Consider the following 13,348-nt stretch of genomic DNA (forward strand, 5'->3'; position numbering starts at 1 on the left):
CAAGAAAGGCAAGCAAAGCCAGCTACAAGTAATGGAAATGTAGCAGCTTTAAAATTTACTCCCCAACTTTAGTCATTATTGTGCAATAGTTCATTAACATCCTTTATGGCTGAATTAAGAGAAAATGTATAAATTAAGGTTGATCTAAGTACAAGCTGCACCTTGAATCAGAAGTTAATGAAGCTTATCAGCAGATAAGCATATGTATTGTATGTGTGTTCATTTTAGTGTACCTCTGACATGAATAGAGAGAGAGAGAGCAGATAATATACGTAACAGTAGTACACTTGCAAAATTTGTTGCCGTAGTTACACAATAAACCAATGAGAACAATTTCATGTAATAATTATGCAGCCTGTGTGAGGGCTTGCTAATTCAAAGGTACTTACTCAAAACAAACACCTCTGATAATGTTAGTGCTGTGAGCTAGCCTTTGAGGAACTTGAACCGCAAAATTGGAGTAAGTGACATTTAAAAAGCCAAAGGCACATAAAGGGATACTACTTGTAATATCAAAATTGCTTGCTTTTTTCAGCCTGCTTTCCCTCACACACACACACACACACACACACACACACACACACACACACAAATGGTCTTGACACCACAATCAGACTGTGCCCCAGCACACTAAATTAGCGGCACTCTAAGGAAAACAACTAAAACACACACAAGTTTTAACATTAGAAAAAAAGGAAAATAGTAGCACTGTGTTTATTCTCAATATCATAGAATGAGCTCCTTTCTGATCGAGATGAAATCTACGCCAGCTCAACAGGCAGCTTAAACACCCCTCGCAAGGAAATCTACTGCTTTTTCCCTTTTCCTTTTTTAAAAATAAGAGGGTAACATGCAGTATATTGAGGCTCAAACCTCATATAACAGCTTAAAAGACACTTTCTCGATCACATAATGAACAGTGTTAAAAGTAAAATTGGAAGCACTTGCAGACTATGGAGTCAGAGCTACCCACATATAATCTACTAACTTCCCAATACGAAACACTTGATTTCCCGGCTAGCCAAGAAGTAAATCATTGACCAAGGTGAAGTCAGATCCAAACCCGAAACACTTGATTTCCCGGCTAGCCAAGAAGTAAATCATTGACCAAGGTGAAGTCAGACCCAAACCATCTTCCACAATACGACAACACTGAAGAAGGTGCTATGGCAGGACCACCACGAACCTGGACACATCACACCATGGCCATACAAATGCCAAATCAAACTTCCCAGCCTTAGAAAGAAGCATTCTGTATCTCAACTCATTTTGCATCCACTTTCTCACTAGCCATCCGTACTCGCCTCAACCATGCTGCTGCTGCACACCATCTGCCCAATTCAAACTGCCATAAATTGAAGAGTGTGACTTCTATTGAAAATGGAATTTATACAAGCCACCACAGTTCAGTAATCATACATTCATACCATACCATGCACATAGTTTGATGTTTTCTGTAATAATTTTTGAAGTGCCAAACACTTATAAACAGTATGTATTACATAAACAATCAGGAAATGTTAATAAAATACTATTAAAAAGGGTGTTTTAAATGGTACGGCTGGGGTCAGAAGAGAGCATTGGTAGGCCAGAGTTCATCTTGCTGTTCTGTTATCCGGCTTGACCTTCCGTCACTTTAGGGCGGTCAGTCGATGTTAATGTCATTCTGAAGTCTACATGTGTAATGTGAGGTACATATCTGTATCAGTTGTTTCAATTTATGCTACATAATCTTGCTCACTTCTGTGAAAAATTATACATCTCACTCTTTTTCCCTGGTGTCATTCACTCAATAACTTAAAACCACATTTATTTTAATTACATTATGGTTGTGGCAGGCACTAAAATTGAAAAAAAGTGGCATGTAGACTCGAAAATGTATAATGAATGTAAAGGTAGTTGGAGATATCGGCAAATATTAATTAGTCAAATGATTTTCTTTGATTCACCATGAGTTTCTTGTCTTTGCAGGTGGAAAATATTCTTTTAAGTGATAGTGGAAATTATGTTCTCTGTGATTTTGGCTCTGCAACTGGCAAGGTGCTTAATCCTCAATTATCAGGAGTTGCTGCAGTGGAGGAAGAAATTAAGAAGTACACGACATTATCTTACAGAGCACCTGAAATGGTTGATTTGTATTCTGGAAAGCCAATCACTACAAAGGCTGATATTTGGGTAAGCTCTTGTGCTTTTTGAAATAGGAGTAACATGTTATAGTATTCATTTTAATTGGAGTTGCCTCTGTTAAAAAACTGCAATCCTTTTCAAAAAAAAAAATTGTTCTTTATAATTTCAAAACTTGCACGCTTTTCTTTAATGTTCCACCGATACACCACCTACTAAAGATCAGTCACAGGCATTTCCTATCCTCCAAAAGGTATGACCTCAAGTGAAAGCAATAGTGTTGCAATAATTATATATGGTGTTCTATGTGGAAGTGACAATCAACCAGATGTTTACCTGCCAAACTGTGGCTACCTAGAAACTTAACACTTTTCTTGATGTTGACCTCCACCGCTCCAGTGGTTCCAATGAAAAACCTGTCCGTATAAAACCTCCCGACCATAAACAGTTCCTGCATTTTGTTAGCCGCCATTCCTTCTACTTGCAGCATTCACTGGCCCCTTGTGCTGAAACTCTTACTAAGATGTACATAGACTAGAACTACCTTGCGGAATAGAGTCCACAAATGATTTCACACGCCATCTCCACACATGCCCCAAGTTCCCCAACTACCACACCTCCAGCTGCAAAGGCACACCCTCATTATTGTTCAGTATGTCCTCCTGCAACGTTGCCTTCAACTAGCTACAAATATCCCACCCCTCCCAAAGTGGTATTTGACTGCCCACCTAATATAAGAAATACCATGGTCTGTCTGTAGGCCATGCTTACTGCTAACACTTTCTCACATGGCTCATATCACTGTTAGAAAAACCCTGTCCAGTGCTATTCAGCTATTAGTTTTAAATAAGTCACTCCCCCTTCCAAACAATGTTGTAGAAATTAATTACTTAGTCTTGGCAAGCACTGTCTTTTGCATTTGTCATTCTGTTTAATGTATCAGTTTAGAAACTGCTTTTAAAATTGCTATGGTCTCTGTTCCAGGCATTGGGATGTCTTTTGTATAAATTATGTTTTTTCTCACTCCCATTTGGGGAGAGTACACTGGCCATTCAAAGTGGGAACTTCACAATTCCAGACAACTCTAGGTATTCCAAGGGAATGCACTGTTTAATCAGTAAGTAGATATGGTGTTAATAATTCTGTGTTTTTTAGTCAATAGTACCAATGCATTTTATTACCAGTTATCCTAAGAATATTTGTAAACAGTTTTAAATTTAGCAGTAAATAGTAATTGTGTCTGGTGTTGCATACAGAGCCCTGCAGCACATTTGATGTGTGCCTCCTTTTCTAACCACGTGGTCTCTCCCTCCCACTTCCTCTCCATACTAGCATTCACAGTTAGCCGCAGTAGTGCCACCCCTAATGGTTTGAGAGAAGACCTCACTTGCCAAAGGTCATTATTTTTCAGGGAACTTCTTTATTTCTCACTTCTATTGATTCATTAGTTAAACACATATTTACCCACTCAGAATTCATTTTATTTGCAAACTGCATCCTTACATAGACTCCTGCATTCTCTCAACTCCAACCGCACATCATTTTTAAATTCAGTAACTTCATACTTCTCACTATAATACTTGTTTTCCTCAGTGCACAGAGGTTTTTAGTATTTGCAATTGTGCAGCATGTGCAACTGTTTTAACTTAATAAAATATATATCATTTTGGCTCAGTGTGCATTTAATGTCGATTACTGTTAATCGTACCTTTTCAGGGTTTATGCTTGAACCCGACCAGGAGCAACGGCCAGACATCTTTCAGGTATCGTACGTAGCATTTGCCCTCCAAGGCAAGGACTGCCCAGTACTGAATTTACATGTGAGTGTTTTGCAATTAGGTGCAGTAGTTACAGAGTTGACGGAGGGAGATCTTGACGCTATTTTTTCACTCGATTCAGAAATCGGCGGTTCCGGTTATGGACCAGCTGCCGTCTCCCCAGTTGGAGAGTGAGGCAAAGCGTACTTCGGTCAAAGTGACGAAGCAGGTGGCGGCCCCCGTGGTGGAGGGGACGAGTGTGGCCCCACGGCAGCGGCCCAAAGGTGGGCAGCCCCTGCCGCCCCCTGTCGGGGGTGTGCTGCCCGTCCCCGTCGGCTCATCTCCTGTGCAGCCGCAGCGTCGCCCACCCGTTCCTCCTGCCGTCTCCCAGTCCCCTGTGTCAGCCGATGGAGTGGCTGAGGGGATGCAGGCGCCGGTCACGGTTCCCCCACCAGGTGTCCCTCACCCCCAGGCCTTCCGGCCGCCTCTGGCGTGCCCTCCCCAACAGCCTCTGTTCCCTCCTCAGTCTCCTTTTGATCCCAGGTTACCTGTTAACCAGCCCAACCATTCCAGTCTGACTAGTTCCTCTGCAAATAGTTCCACAACTGTGACACAGGTGTCTCCAGCTCTGTCACAGAATGTGAATGGCAAGGAGTCCTTGGAAGCCTTGTTCCCACCATCAGGTAAATTGGTTAGTCATCTAAAACCACTGTTTCTTGTTGTCTGCTAATCTGACTCATTTTTGGTTCAGTTTTTCAATTAAAATATACCACAACATTAGGTAACATGTCACTCTATTTGAATTTCTTAGGCTTTGGTTAAAGTTATTTCTTGTGAAATGGAATTTGTTTAAGCCAGACTGTATTGTTGAAAAGGTCTCAAGGTAAGTCAGTCAGTCAGTCGTGGTTTATTTTTATGTATTGGCATTTGATTTTGTTGAGTTTACATTTCATTCGAAATCGAGCAATTAATTTGGCTTTGTCTTCTTTTGTCTTCACAGCAGGAGAGTCCCTCTTATCCAGCTTTCTGAGTGACCTGCTGTTCCTTTGTAAGCTTCCCAACCTTTCCCTCTTTCCTCTTTGAAGAAGGAACTAACAGAAGCTAGGATAATTTCTTGTACTTATTGTCTCTGTATCAGTAGTATTAAGAATTTCACCAGCCATTCATTTTATAATTTTATTGCTTTCTGAAGTGAATTTTCCTTTTTATGGAAATAAGAAAAGTTAGAAATTATCTTAAAGCCCAATAAAAAAACTTACCTGCATCGATATGTGAAAAGAATGAAACCAGGATCGTGTGCAAATAGGATACTCATGAGCCGAGGACACGTGTAAGTCAGGATTTATTTTATTTTATTTATCTACAAATTCCATAGATCGTGTTATGCGTATGACGCTAGGATGTAGAACGACTTGAGTAATATATGTTCACAGACCATGGTATCAATTAGTTTACAAAAGCAGAACCTGGGGGATGTGGGACCAGTAGCAGAGATACAGGAAACAGAGAGGTGTTCAAAGCAAAAACAGCAACAGTGATGGATCCATGTAAAAAGAAAACAACAAGAACACCGAGAGTGTTCGTAGAAGTAGAGTAAATGAGAAAATGAAGGAATTTGGAGAAACCGGTAAACAACTCAAGAAGTGAAGCCAATTTTGTAATACAGTAAAACTCGCTCAAAACGGAATCGCCTGGGACTAAAATAATTTTCCAAATTGGACTAGTTTCTGAATTACACACAAGTTAAAAGGGTATGTAAAATTTGTCGGGTATCACGCACAAAAGTACAGTAAACATTTTTAATTATGTGTGTACTGTATTACATACCTTCACTCCAGCACAGTAGACATTTATTTACTGTATATTGGACAATGGAACACTGTACTATTACATTAATTGATAAATAACGTGGCATTTCTATATTTTTACTTGAACTTTAAATTCGTTTATTACTGTATGTACGTACATACTATTCCCATTTTTGTTTGTTTTACATTTCACTTTTTTCACCACATATCAAGGAGGGAAACTTGTTTTAATTTCCTGTCCAAAATTGTTCTTTCTAGACAATTTTTTGCACCAATCAACGGTTCCAACACGTTGGTAGAATTTGAGTGTGCTGCAAATTGCATAACATCGTTTATATATGCAATGGCTTCTTCAGGCATATTAATTTTTTTAGGGACATCATTTTGCTCCTCTTCTTCTTCCTTTGTTTCTCCATCATCATCATCATCATCATCATCCGTGTTGTGGATTTCTATTAACTCTGTTGGTGAAGTGAAAGTGGAGTGAGTTGACAGAAAGTCATCACTTCGAATGTAATCACCTGCACTACATGAAATGTTTCACATTTTCATTAATTCAGCAATTGCTGCTGCATTTTCTTGAATTTCAAGGGCCACAGAACCATATTCTTCTTGACCTCCAAACCCTGGTTTGTTGAAGCACTAAGCCAATTTCACGTTTTATAACGTTACTTTTGTGTGACAGATTGCATTGTCTAGGAAAAGGAGAACTTGGCAATTTCCTTTTTTCATTTTGGCATTGAACTAGCCCAGCCATTCTTCCATAAGACCACCCACCATTCACACCCTTTTATTGCTTCGCCATGTGACTGGAACAGTGAGTCTTTCCTTGGACATTTTTCCGCCGGCTTACTTTCCACCTCGAATTGCTGGTAATTTCGAAGGCAGCGCACGGTAAAACAGTCCTGTTTCATTGGCATTGAACACGTCTTTTGGATAAAATTTCACAATTGAGTTGGACAGTATTGTCTTCCATTCTGTTGCTACACTTTCCTGCACATCCTTAGCTTCTCCACACACTTCATTTCAGATGATGATGTGCCTAGCTTTGAAACTGTCTGGCCATTCTGTGTATTCCAAGCTCTTTAACAACTTTCAGAGCCTCACTCTGCAACATGGGTCCAGACAAAGGTAAGTTTTTTTGCCCGCGCACTTACGAACCATTCCCACACTATTTTGTTAATTTCTTCATTTCCGGTCTTCTTCGTCTTTCTTTTCATCTGCCTGTTCCCTTTCACCCATTAGTCCCAAATCTTATCCTTGTTCCTTAAAGTCTCATAAATTTGTGTTTTACTGCATTTGAAACGCAACATAACTTCCCTCAATTACACTAATCTTTTTGTTAACTGTTAACGACACATACTGTTTGTTCAACATCATGTTACTGTATCTCTTTAATGTGCTACCAGTCAACCAAAACTGGCAGAAAATAATGACCTTGCCGGGTAAAACCGTTATTTAATGGAACAATACCCACCTCTTTCGCTGTGCGCATTACAGCAGTGTGTTGGTATATGCGTAACAATGTTCCTGTATGCGCCGGCGTGTGTCAGTAATGAGGAAAATGAGAAAGCTGACAAACAGAGCGCTGATGAACGAACAGTTTCCTTGATGTACCGACACTGTACTTGTTGTTGCACAGAGCGGCGTGGTTTTAGGTCCACACCACAGTGCCGTGCTGTGCTGGACCTCTTTTCTTGGTTTTGCGCTCATTAACAGAGGTGTTTAAAGTAACTTCCTTGTAGAGTCGTGAGTAACTAATGAACTGTAATACAGTAGTACTGTATAGGCTCTTTTCTGCATTATACAATGAATTATTAAGTATGTTCTAAGGTTTGCTTTCTGTTTCCGCGTTAGGTACGTTCTGTTTTATATGAAAAATCAGCTTCTTTTTTTATATGAAAAATCAGCATATAAAAGTGTACTAAATGCTTCGGGACTGAAATACTTGTAAGTTTTGTGCAGATGTGCGAATTGTACACATGTCGATTTGAACAAGTTTTACTGTAGTAGCCCATAGGTGGCTGAAATAATCAAATAAAACTTTAATTGAGAGTTTCCTAAGTTCAAATTCTACGCCTGTTGAAAACCAGAAATTGGATGGTAGCAGAAAGAAATCAGTGGGCATCACTGCGACAATTTCTGTAAAATTCTTCCAGCAGAAACATATGTTGTTGCAGCATAGATTCCACGGACTGGAGAGTCCAGATTAGAATAGCTAGAAGAAAATTGCAAGCCGTTAGAAGAATACATGACTTGAGGAAATACAAATGCCACTTGTAGTAAAATTTGAAAATTCTTTGGAGGAAACAAAAGCAGCTGTATGAATATCAAGAGATCAGATGTAAAGTGTGTGTGTATTGAAGAGAAGGCTGAATGGTGGAAGGAATATATAGAAGGGCTAAACAAAGGAAAAAAAGAACTTGCAAAAGGGAAGAGGTACTGGATGAAAGTATGTTGGCAGATGCGATACTGTGAGAATAATTTGACACAGCACCGAACATCGAAGTTGGAGTTAGTTACTGAAGTTACGTGGAGTAGATAAAATTCTTCAGAATTATTAAATCTTTGGGAGAACAAACCATAACAGATCTGTTCCACCTGATATGCAGAATAAATTTGCCCGTTCAGAGGAATGTTTTTACAAATAAGGTTGGTGCCGAGAGCTGTGAGTATACTAAACCGTCAGTTTTATACATGATGGTAGTAAAACACTAACACAAATGATCTACGGACTGACTGAAGCTGACCCAGGGAAAAATGAGACTCACATGGCTGTGCAATGATGTAGGTTGCAGATTCCTTGACGTACGCTATAGGGTGGTTGGGTTTTGGGTTCTGCTAAATAGATCAGGCATCCAGCTGTGTGGCATAGCCTGGGCGGTTTTTTAGATTAGAAGGTCTCGGAGAAACACAAAAAGGTCTTCAGTCTCAAAGGGTGCTGGTCAAACACAGGGAGAACATAATCTGGGAACTATTGGTTTAACAGTTGTAAATTGGTGTAGCTGTGTCAGGGAGGCACCAGAGCTCCAAGTGCTTATAGAAAGCACTGATACTCAAATAGTTACAGATACTGAAAGCTAGCTAAAGCCAGAGATCAGCTGATATTTTTGTGAAGGACCTAATGGGTGTTCAGAAAGGATAGGCTAAACACAGTTGGCAGTGGCATTTTTGTTGCTGTTAGTAGTAGTTTATCTTATAGCAAAGTTGAAGTAGGTAGTCCCTACGAGTTAGTATGGGTAGAGGTCATTCTTGACAACAGGAATAAAATAATAATTGGATCCTTTTACCAACCTCCCAACTCCGACAGTACAATTGCTGAAAGGTTCAAAGAAAACTTGAGTCTAATTTCAAACACATGCCCAAGTCATACAATTATACTTGGTGGTGACTTCAATTTACGTTCGATGTGTTGGTGAATATACATGTTTAAATCCGGGGGTACACACAAAAATCGTCGGAAATTGTGCTAAATGCATTCTTCGAAAACTATTTTGAGCATTTAGTTCATGAGCCCATTCAAATAGTAAACTGTTGTGAAAACATGCTTGGCTTCTTAGGAACAAATAATCCTGAGCTAATAACAAGCATCAAAATGGACACAGGGATTAGTGAACACAGGGTTGTCGTAACAAAATGAATATTGTAACTCCCAAAACCTCCAAAGATAAATGAGAAGTATACCTATTCAAAAAAGTAGATAAAAATTCACTTGACACTTTCGTGAGAGACAATCTCCATTCCTTCCAAATTAATAATGTACCAGCAAGTGTAGACCATGTGTGACTTGAATTCAAATAGTATCGGCAGCAATTTATACAAAATAAATTAACAAACAACAGAGCTGATCCCCCTTGGTACACAAAATGGCTCAGAACACTGTTGCAGAACCAACGAAAAACACATGCCAAATTCAAACGAACACAAAGTCTCCAAGATTGGCAATCTTTTACAGAAGCACGAAATTTAGCATGGACTTGAATGTGAGATGCTTATAAATATTTTCACAATGAAACTTTGCTCCGAAACCTGGCTTCAAATCTAGAGATATTCTGGTCGGATGTAAAGTATAGTAGCAGCAAGACACAAGCAATGCCTTCTCTGTGAGATACCAATGGAAATGCTATCGATGACAGTGTTGCTAAAGCAGAGTTATTAAACACAGCCTTCAGAAATTCCTTCACCAAAGATGATGAAATAAATATTCCAGAATTCGAATCAAGAATGGCTGCCAACATGAATAAGTAGATATCCTTGGAGTGATGAATCAATTTAAATTACTAATTAAAAGCAAGCCGTCCAGACTCTGTACTGTTTATTCCTTTCAGAGTTTGCTGATGCAATAGCTTCATACTTAACAATCATATACAACCACTCATTGACGAAAGACCTGTACCAAAAGACTGGAAAGTTGCACAGGTCGCACCAATATACAAGAAAGGCAGTAGGAGTACTCCACTAAATTACAGTCCCACATCATTAACGTTGCTGTACAGCATCATTTTGGAATACACGTGGAGTTGGAACATTATGAATTAACTGGAAGAGAATGGTCTATTGCACACGGTCACTGCCGATTTAGAAAACACAATTCTTGTGGAACACAACTAGCTCTTTGTTCACATGATGTATTGAGTGCTATTGGCAAGGGATTTCGAATTGATTCCGTATTTCTAGATTTCCAGAAGACTTTTGACAATGTACCACTTGAGCAGCGTTTAATCAAATTGCATGCTTATGGGGTATTGTCTCAGTTATGTGACTGGATTCATGATTTCCTGCCAGAGGGTTCACAATTTGTAGTAATTGATGGAAATTCATTGAGTAAAATAGAAGTGATTTCTGATGTTCCCCAAGGTAGTGTTACAGACCCTCTGCTATCCTTGTCTATATAAACAATTCAGGAGAAAATTGGAGCAGCTGTCTTAGGTTATTTGAAGCTGATGCTGTTGTTTATCATCTAGTAAAGGCATCAAAACATCAAAACAAACTTCAAAAGCTTTAGAAAATATCTGTATGGTGTCAAAATGGGCAATTGGCCATAAACAGTGAAACGTGTGAGGTCATCCACATGAGTGCTAAATGGAATTCATTAAACTTTAGTTATGCAATAAATCAGTCAAATCTAAAGGCCATGAATTTAACTAAATACCTAGGACTTACAATTACAAACAGCTTAAATTGGAAAGAATACATAGAAAATGTTGTGGAGGAGGCATACCAAAGTCAGCAATTTATTGGCATAACACTTGGAAGCTGTAACAGATTCTCTAAAGAGAGTGCGTACACTATGCTTTTCCATCCTCTTTTGGAATACTGCTGCATGGTGTGGGAATCTTACCGTATAGGATTAATGGAGTGCATTGAGAAAGTTCCGAGAAGGGCAGCACGTTTTGTATTATCGAGAAATGGGGGGAGCGTGTCACTGACATGACACCGGATTTAGGGAGGGCATCATTAAAATAAAGGGGTTTTTCGTTGTGGTGGAATCTTCTCAAGAAATTTCAATCACCAACTTTCTCCTCCGAATGTGAAAATGTTGTGTTGATGCCAACCTACATTGGGAGAAATGATCATAATAATAAAATAAGGAACATCAGAACTCCTGCGGAAAGATATAGGTGTTCGTTTTTTTCCACACGCTGTTAAAAATTGGAATAATAGAGAATTATTGTGAAGGTGGTTCAATGGATCCTCTGCCAGGCACTTCGTTGTGATTCACAGAGTATCATATAGGTGTAGATGGTTCTGGAGAACTACACAAACACATCAGACAATACTAAGGCGTACTATTTGTTTTGGAACAGAGATTGAAGAAGTACACATCTACATTTATAGAATTGGTGGATTTACAAGAAAAATCTTTTGACAAAATTGACTAAAATACCCGGTGTGAAACTGTGAAGTTATCAGGAATGAAATACGGAGGGCGTGAGATTGTCATCAGTTTGTATAGAAAGAAGACTACGGCTCTAAGAATCGAAGGGCACGGCATGGAGGCAAGTGTTGAGAAGGAAGTGAGATAGGATAACCTAACTTATCCTCAAGTCGTTCAGTCAGCAAGCAGTAAGGGAAACAGAGTAGAAACTTAGAAAACGATTAAAATGCAGAGAGAAGAAATACAAACTTTTGAGGTTTGCCAATGACATTTTAATTCTTTTGGAGATTGCAGATGACTTGGCAGATTAGTTGAATAAGAGTTCATAGCACCTTGAGAACAGGCTGTAAAGTGAACATAAGCTTTTGAAATGTGGTGCAACAGAAGAGCACTGAGTAGCTCAGATGATCTAATAACCGACGAAGATGTATTGAATTGATTATTGTAAGAAATATAGCAACTTACGAATTTTTATTTTTGTATTTCGCCCATCTTCAGTTGGCGTAATGCATGTTTTCTTCAGTTAGCTCACTAGTATAAACACCGACTGCAGTTTGGGTGGTCACTCTATTATTTGTTACATGTACTTTCTATTCTACTCATTGTTCGAAGTTTTGTGTTTATAATTGTGGCAAAAACACTTTTTCTTTGTATGTTTCACAAAAAAAGTATAGCGTCTACCACGTTTTACAGCAGACAAAGAGTTAACATTGAGAAGTTTTCTATTGTTGGATATTTGTAAAATATGGTGTTGCAATTCTTGCATTTTCTAAATAAGACTCGTGCTTTCAGGCTTTCCAGACCCATTTCGGGACGAAAGTGGTGAATCTATTGCACCTGCGACCCAGAGTCCGCAGTCAGCTGCCCCAGCATCTTTAGCATTTTCTAAGGTAGTTCCTCACAAGCTGGAGGCTGTTTCCCAGTGCATAACAACTTCCACTCCTCCCAGCTCACCGACCCTAGCTCCACCGAAAGGCCATAGGCGGAACATGAGTGATACATCAGCTTTCAATAAGTAAGTAAAAATGATATTGTGTTTAATATGTTCTGTCATCACAATCTGTAATGACACTCCAGGTGATTGGGTGAATTCTCGTGTTTATTTTTCCATATAGTTTCTTTAATAGGAATTGACTTTGTATCTGAAACTTCTTGGCAGATTAAAGCTACCAGGAAGTTACAAATCAGTGTACAGTGCGCTGCAGAGTGGGAATGTATTCTGGGAACTTTGCATCTGCTTTGTTAATAGTTCAAAATTATAATTGTGATTTGTTACACATTGGTTCGGGAAGCTAGGACAACATTTACTGCTAGTTTCAGTCAAGGACTAATCACAAAGGGTTCAGACATCTAAATAGAGCAAGTGTCCAGTTACACCATGATGAAAATCCTGAGCTAGATCAAAGAAATGCTGAAGGGCACTTGGATCTTATCAGTGCAACCCATGTTGCAGGCTACAGTCAGTGTGTAATCAAGCCCACACATTTGAACGTAGCTAATGCTGACGACGACGTGTATTAGTTATAAAATAATTTGACCTTATTGTGTTTTTACATTTGATGACCAATAGAAATGTAAAATACATCAGTGGCATTAAGGTAAATACAGTACACTAAGATTGTTTCATTTTGTCAAATAGATTTTTTGGAATGATTGTTGTTTGATTTAAATTATGCGTAACAGAAACAATTAATAGCTCACCATCGCACAATATGATAAGAAACAAAACATTAATAAGCCCACAGTGTTAATTATTATTTCAGTGTCCATTTTCTAGGATG

At 38.9% G+C, this 13,348-nt stretch overlaps 1 protein-coding gene across 1 annotated transcript in view; it reads left to right on the forward strand.

The window, feature by feature from the left end:
• The window catches only part of LOC126419515 (uncharacterized), a 258,207-nt gene that overhangs the window by 90,725 nt on the left and 154,134 nt on the right, over positions 1-13,348 (forward strand). Inside the window, exons 6-10 of the mRNA XM_050086708.1 lie at positions 1,972-2,175; positions 3,109-3,241; positions 3,841-3,944; positions 4,024-4,564; positions 12,360-12,582. Coding sequence (XP_049942665.1) covers positions 1,972-2,175; positions 3,109-3,241; positions 3,841-3,944; positions 4,024-4,564; positions 12,360-12,582 — 1,205 coding nt within the window. The remainder of the gene's footprint in view (positions 1-1,971; positions 2,176-3,108; positions 3,242-3,840; positions 3,945-4,023; positions 4,565-12,359; positions 12,583-13,348) is intronic.

The sequence above is a fragment of the Schistocerca serialis genome, chromosome 1, assembly GCF_023864345.2.
Source record: "Schistocerca serialis cubense isolate TAMUIC-IGC-003099 chromosome 1, iqSchSeri2.2, whole genome shotgun sequence".
In the NCBI taxonomy this organism is placed as follows: Eukaryota; Metazoa; Arthropoda; class Insecta; order Orthoptera; family Acrididae; genus Schistocerca; species Schistocerca serialis.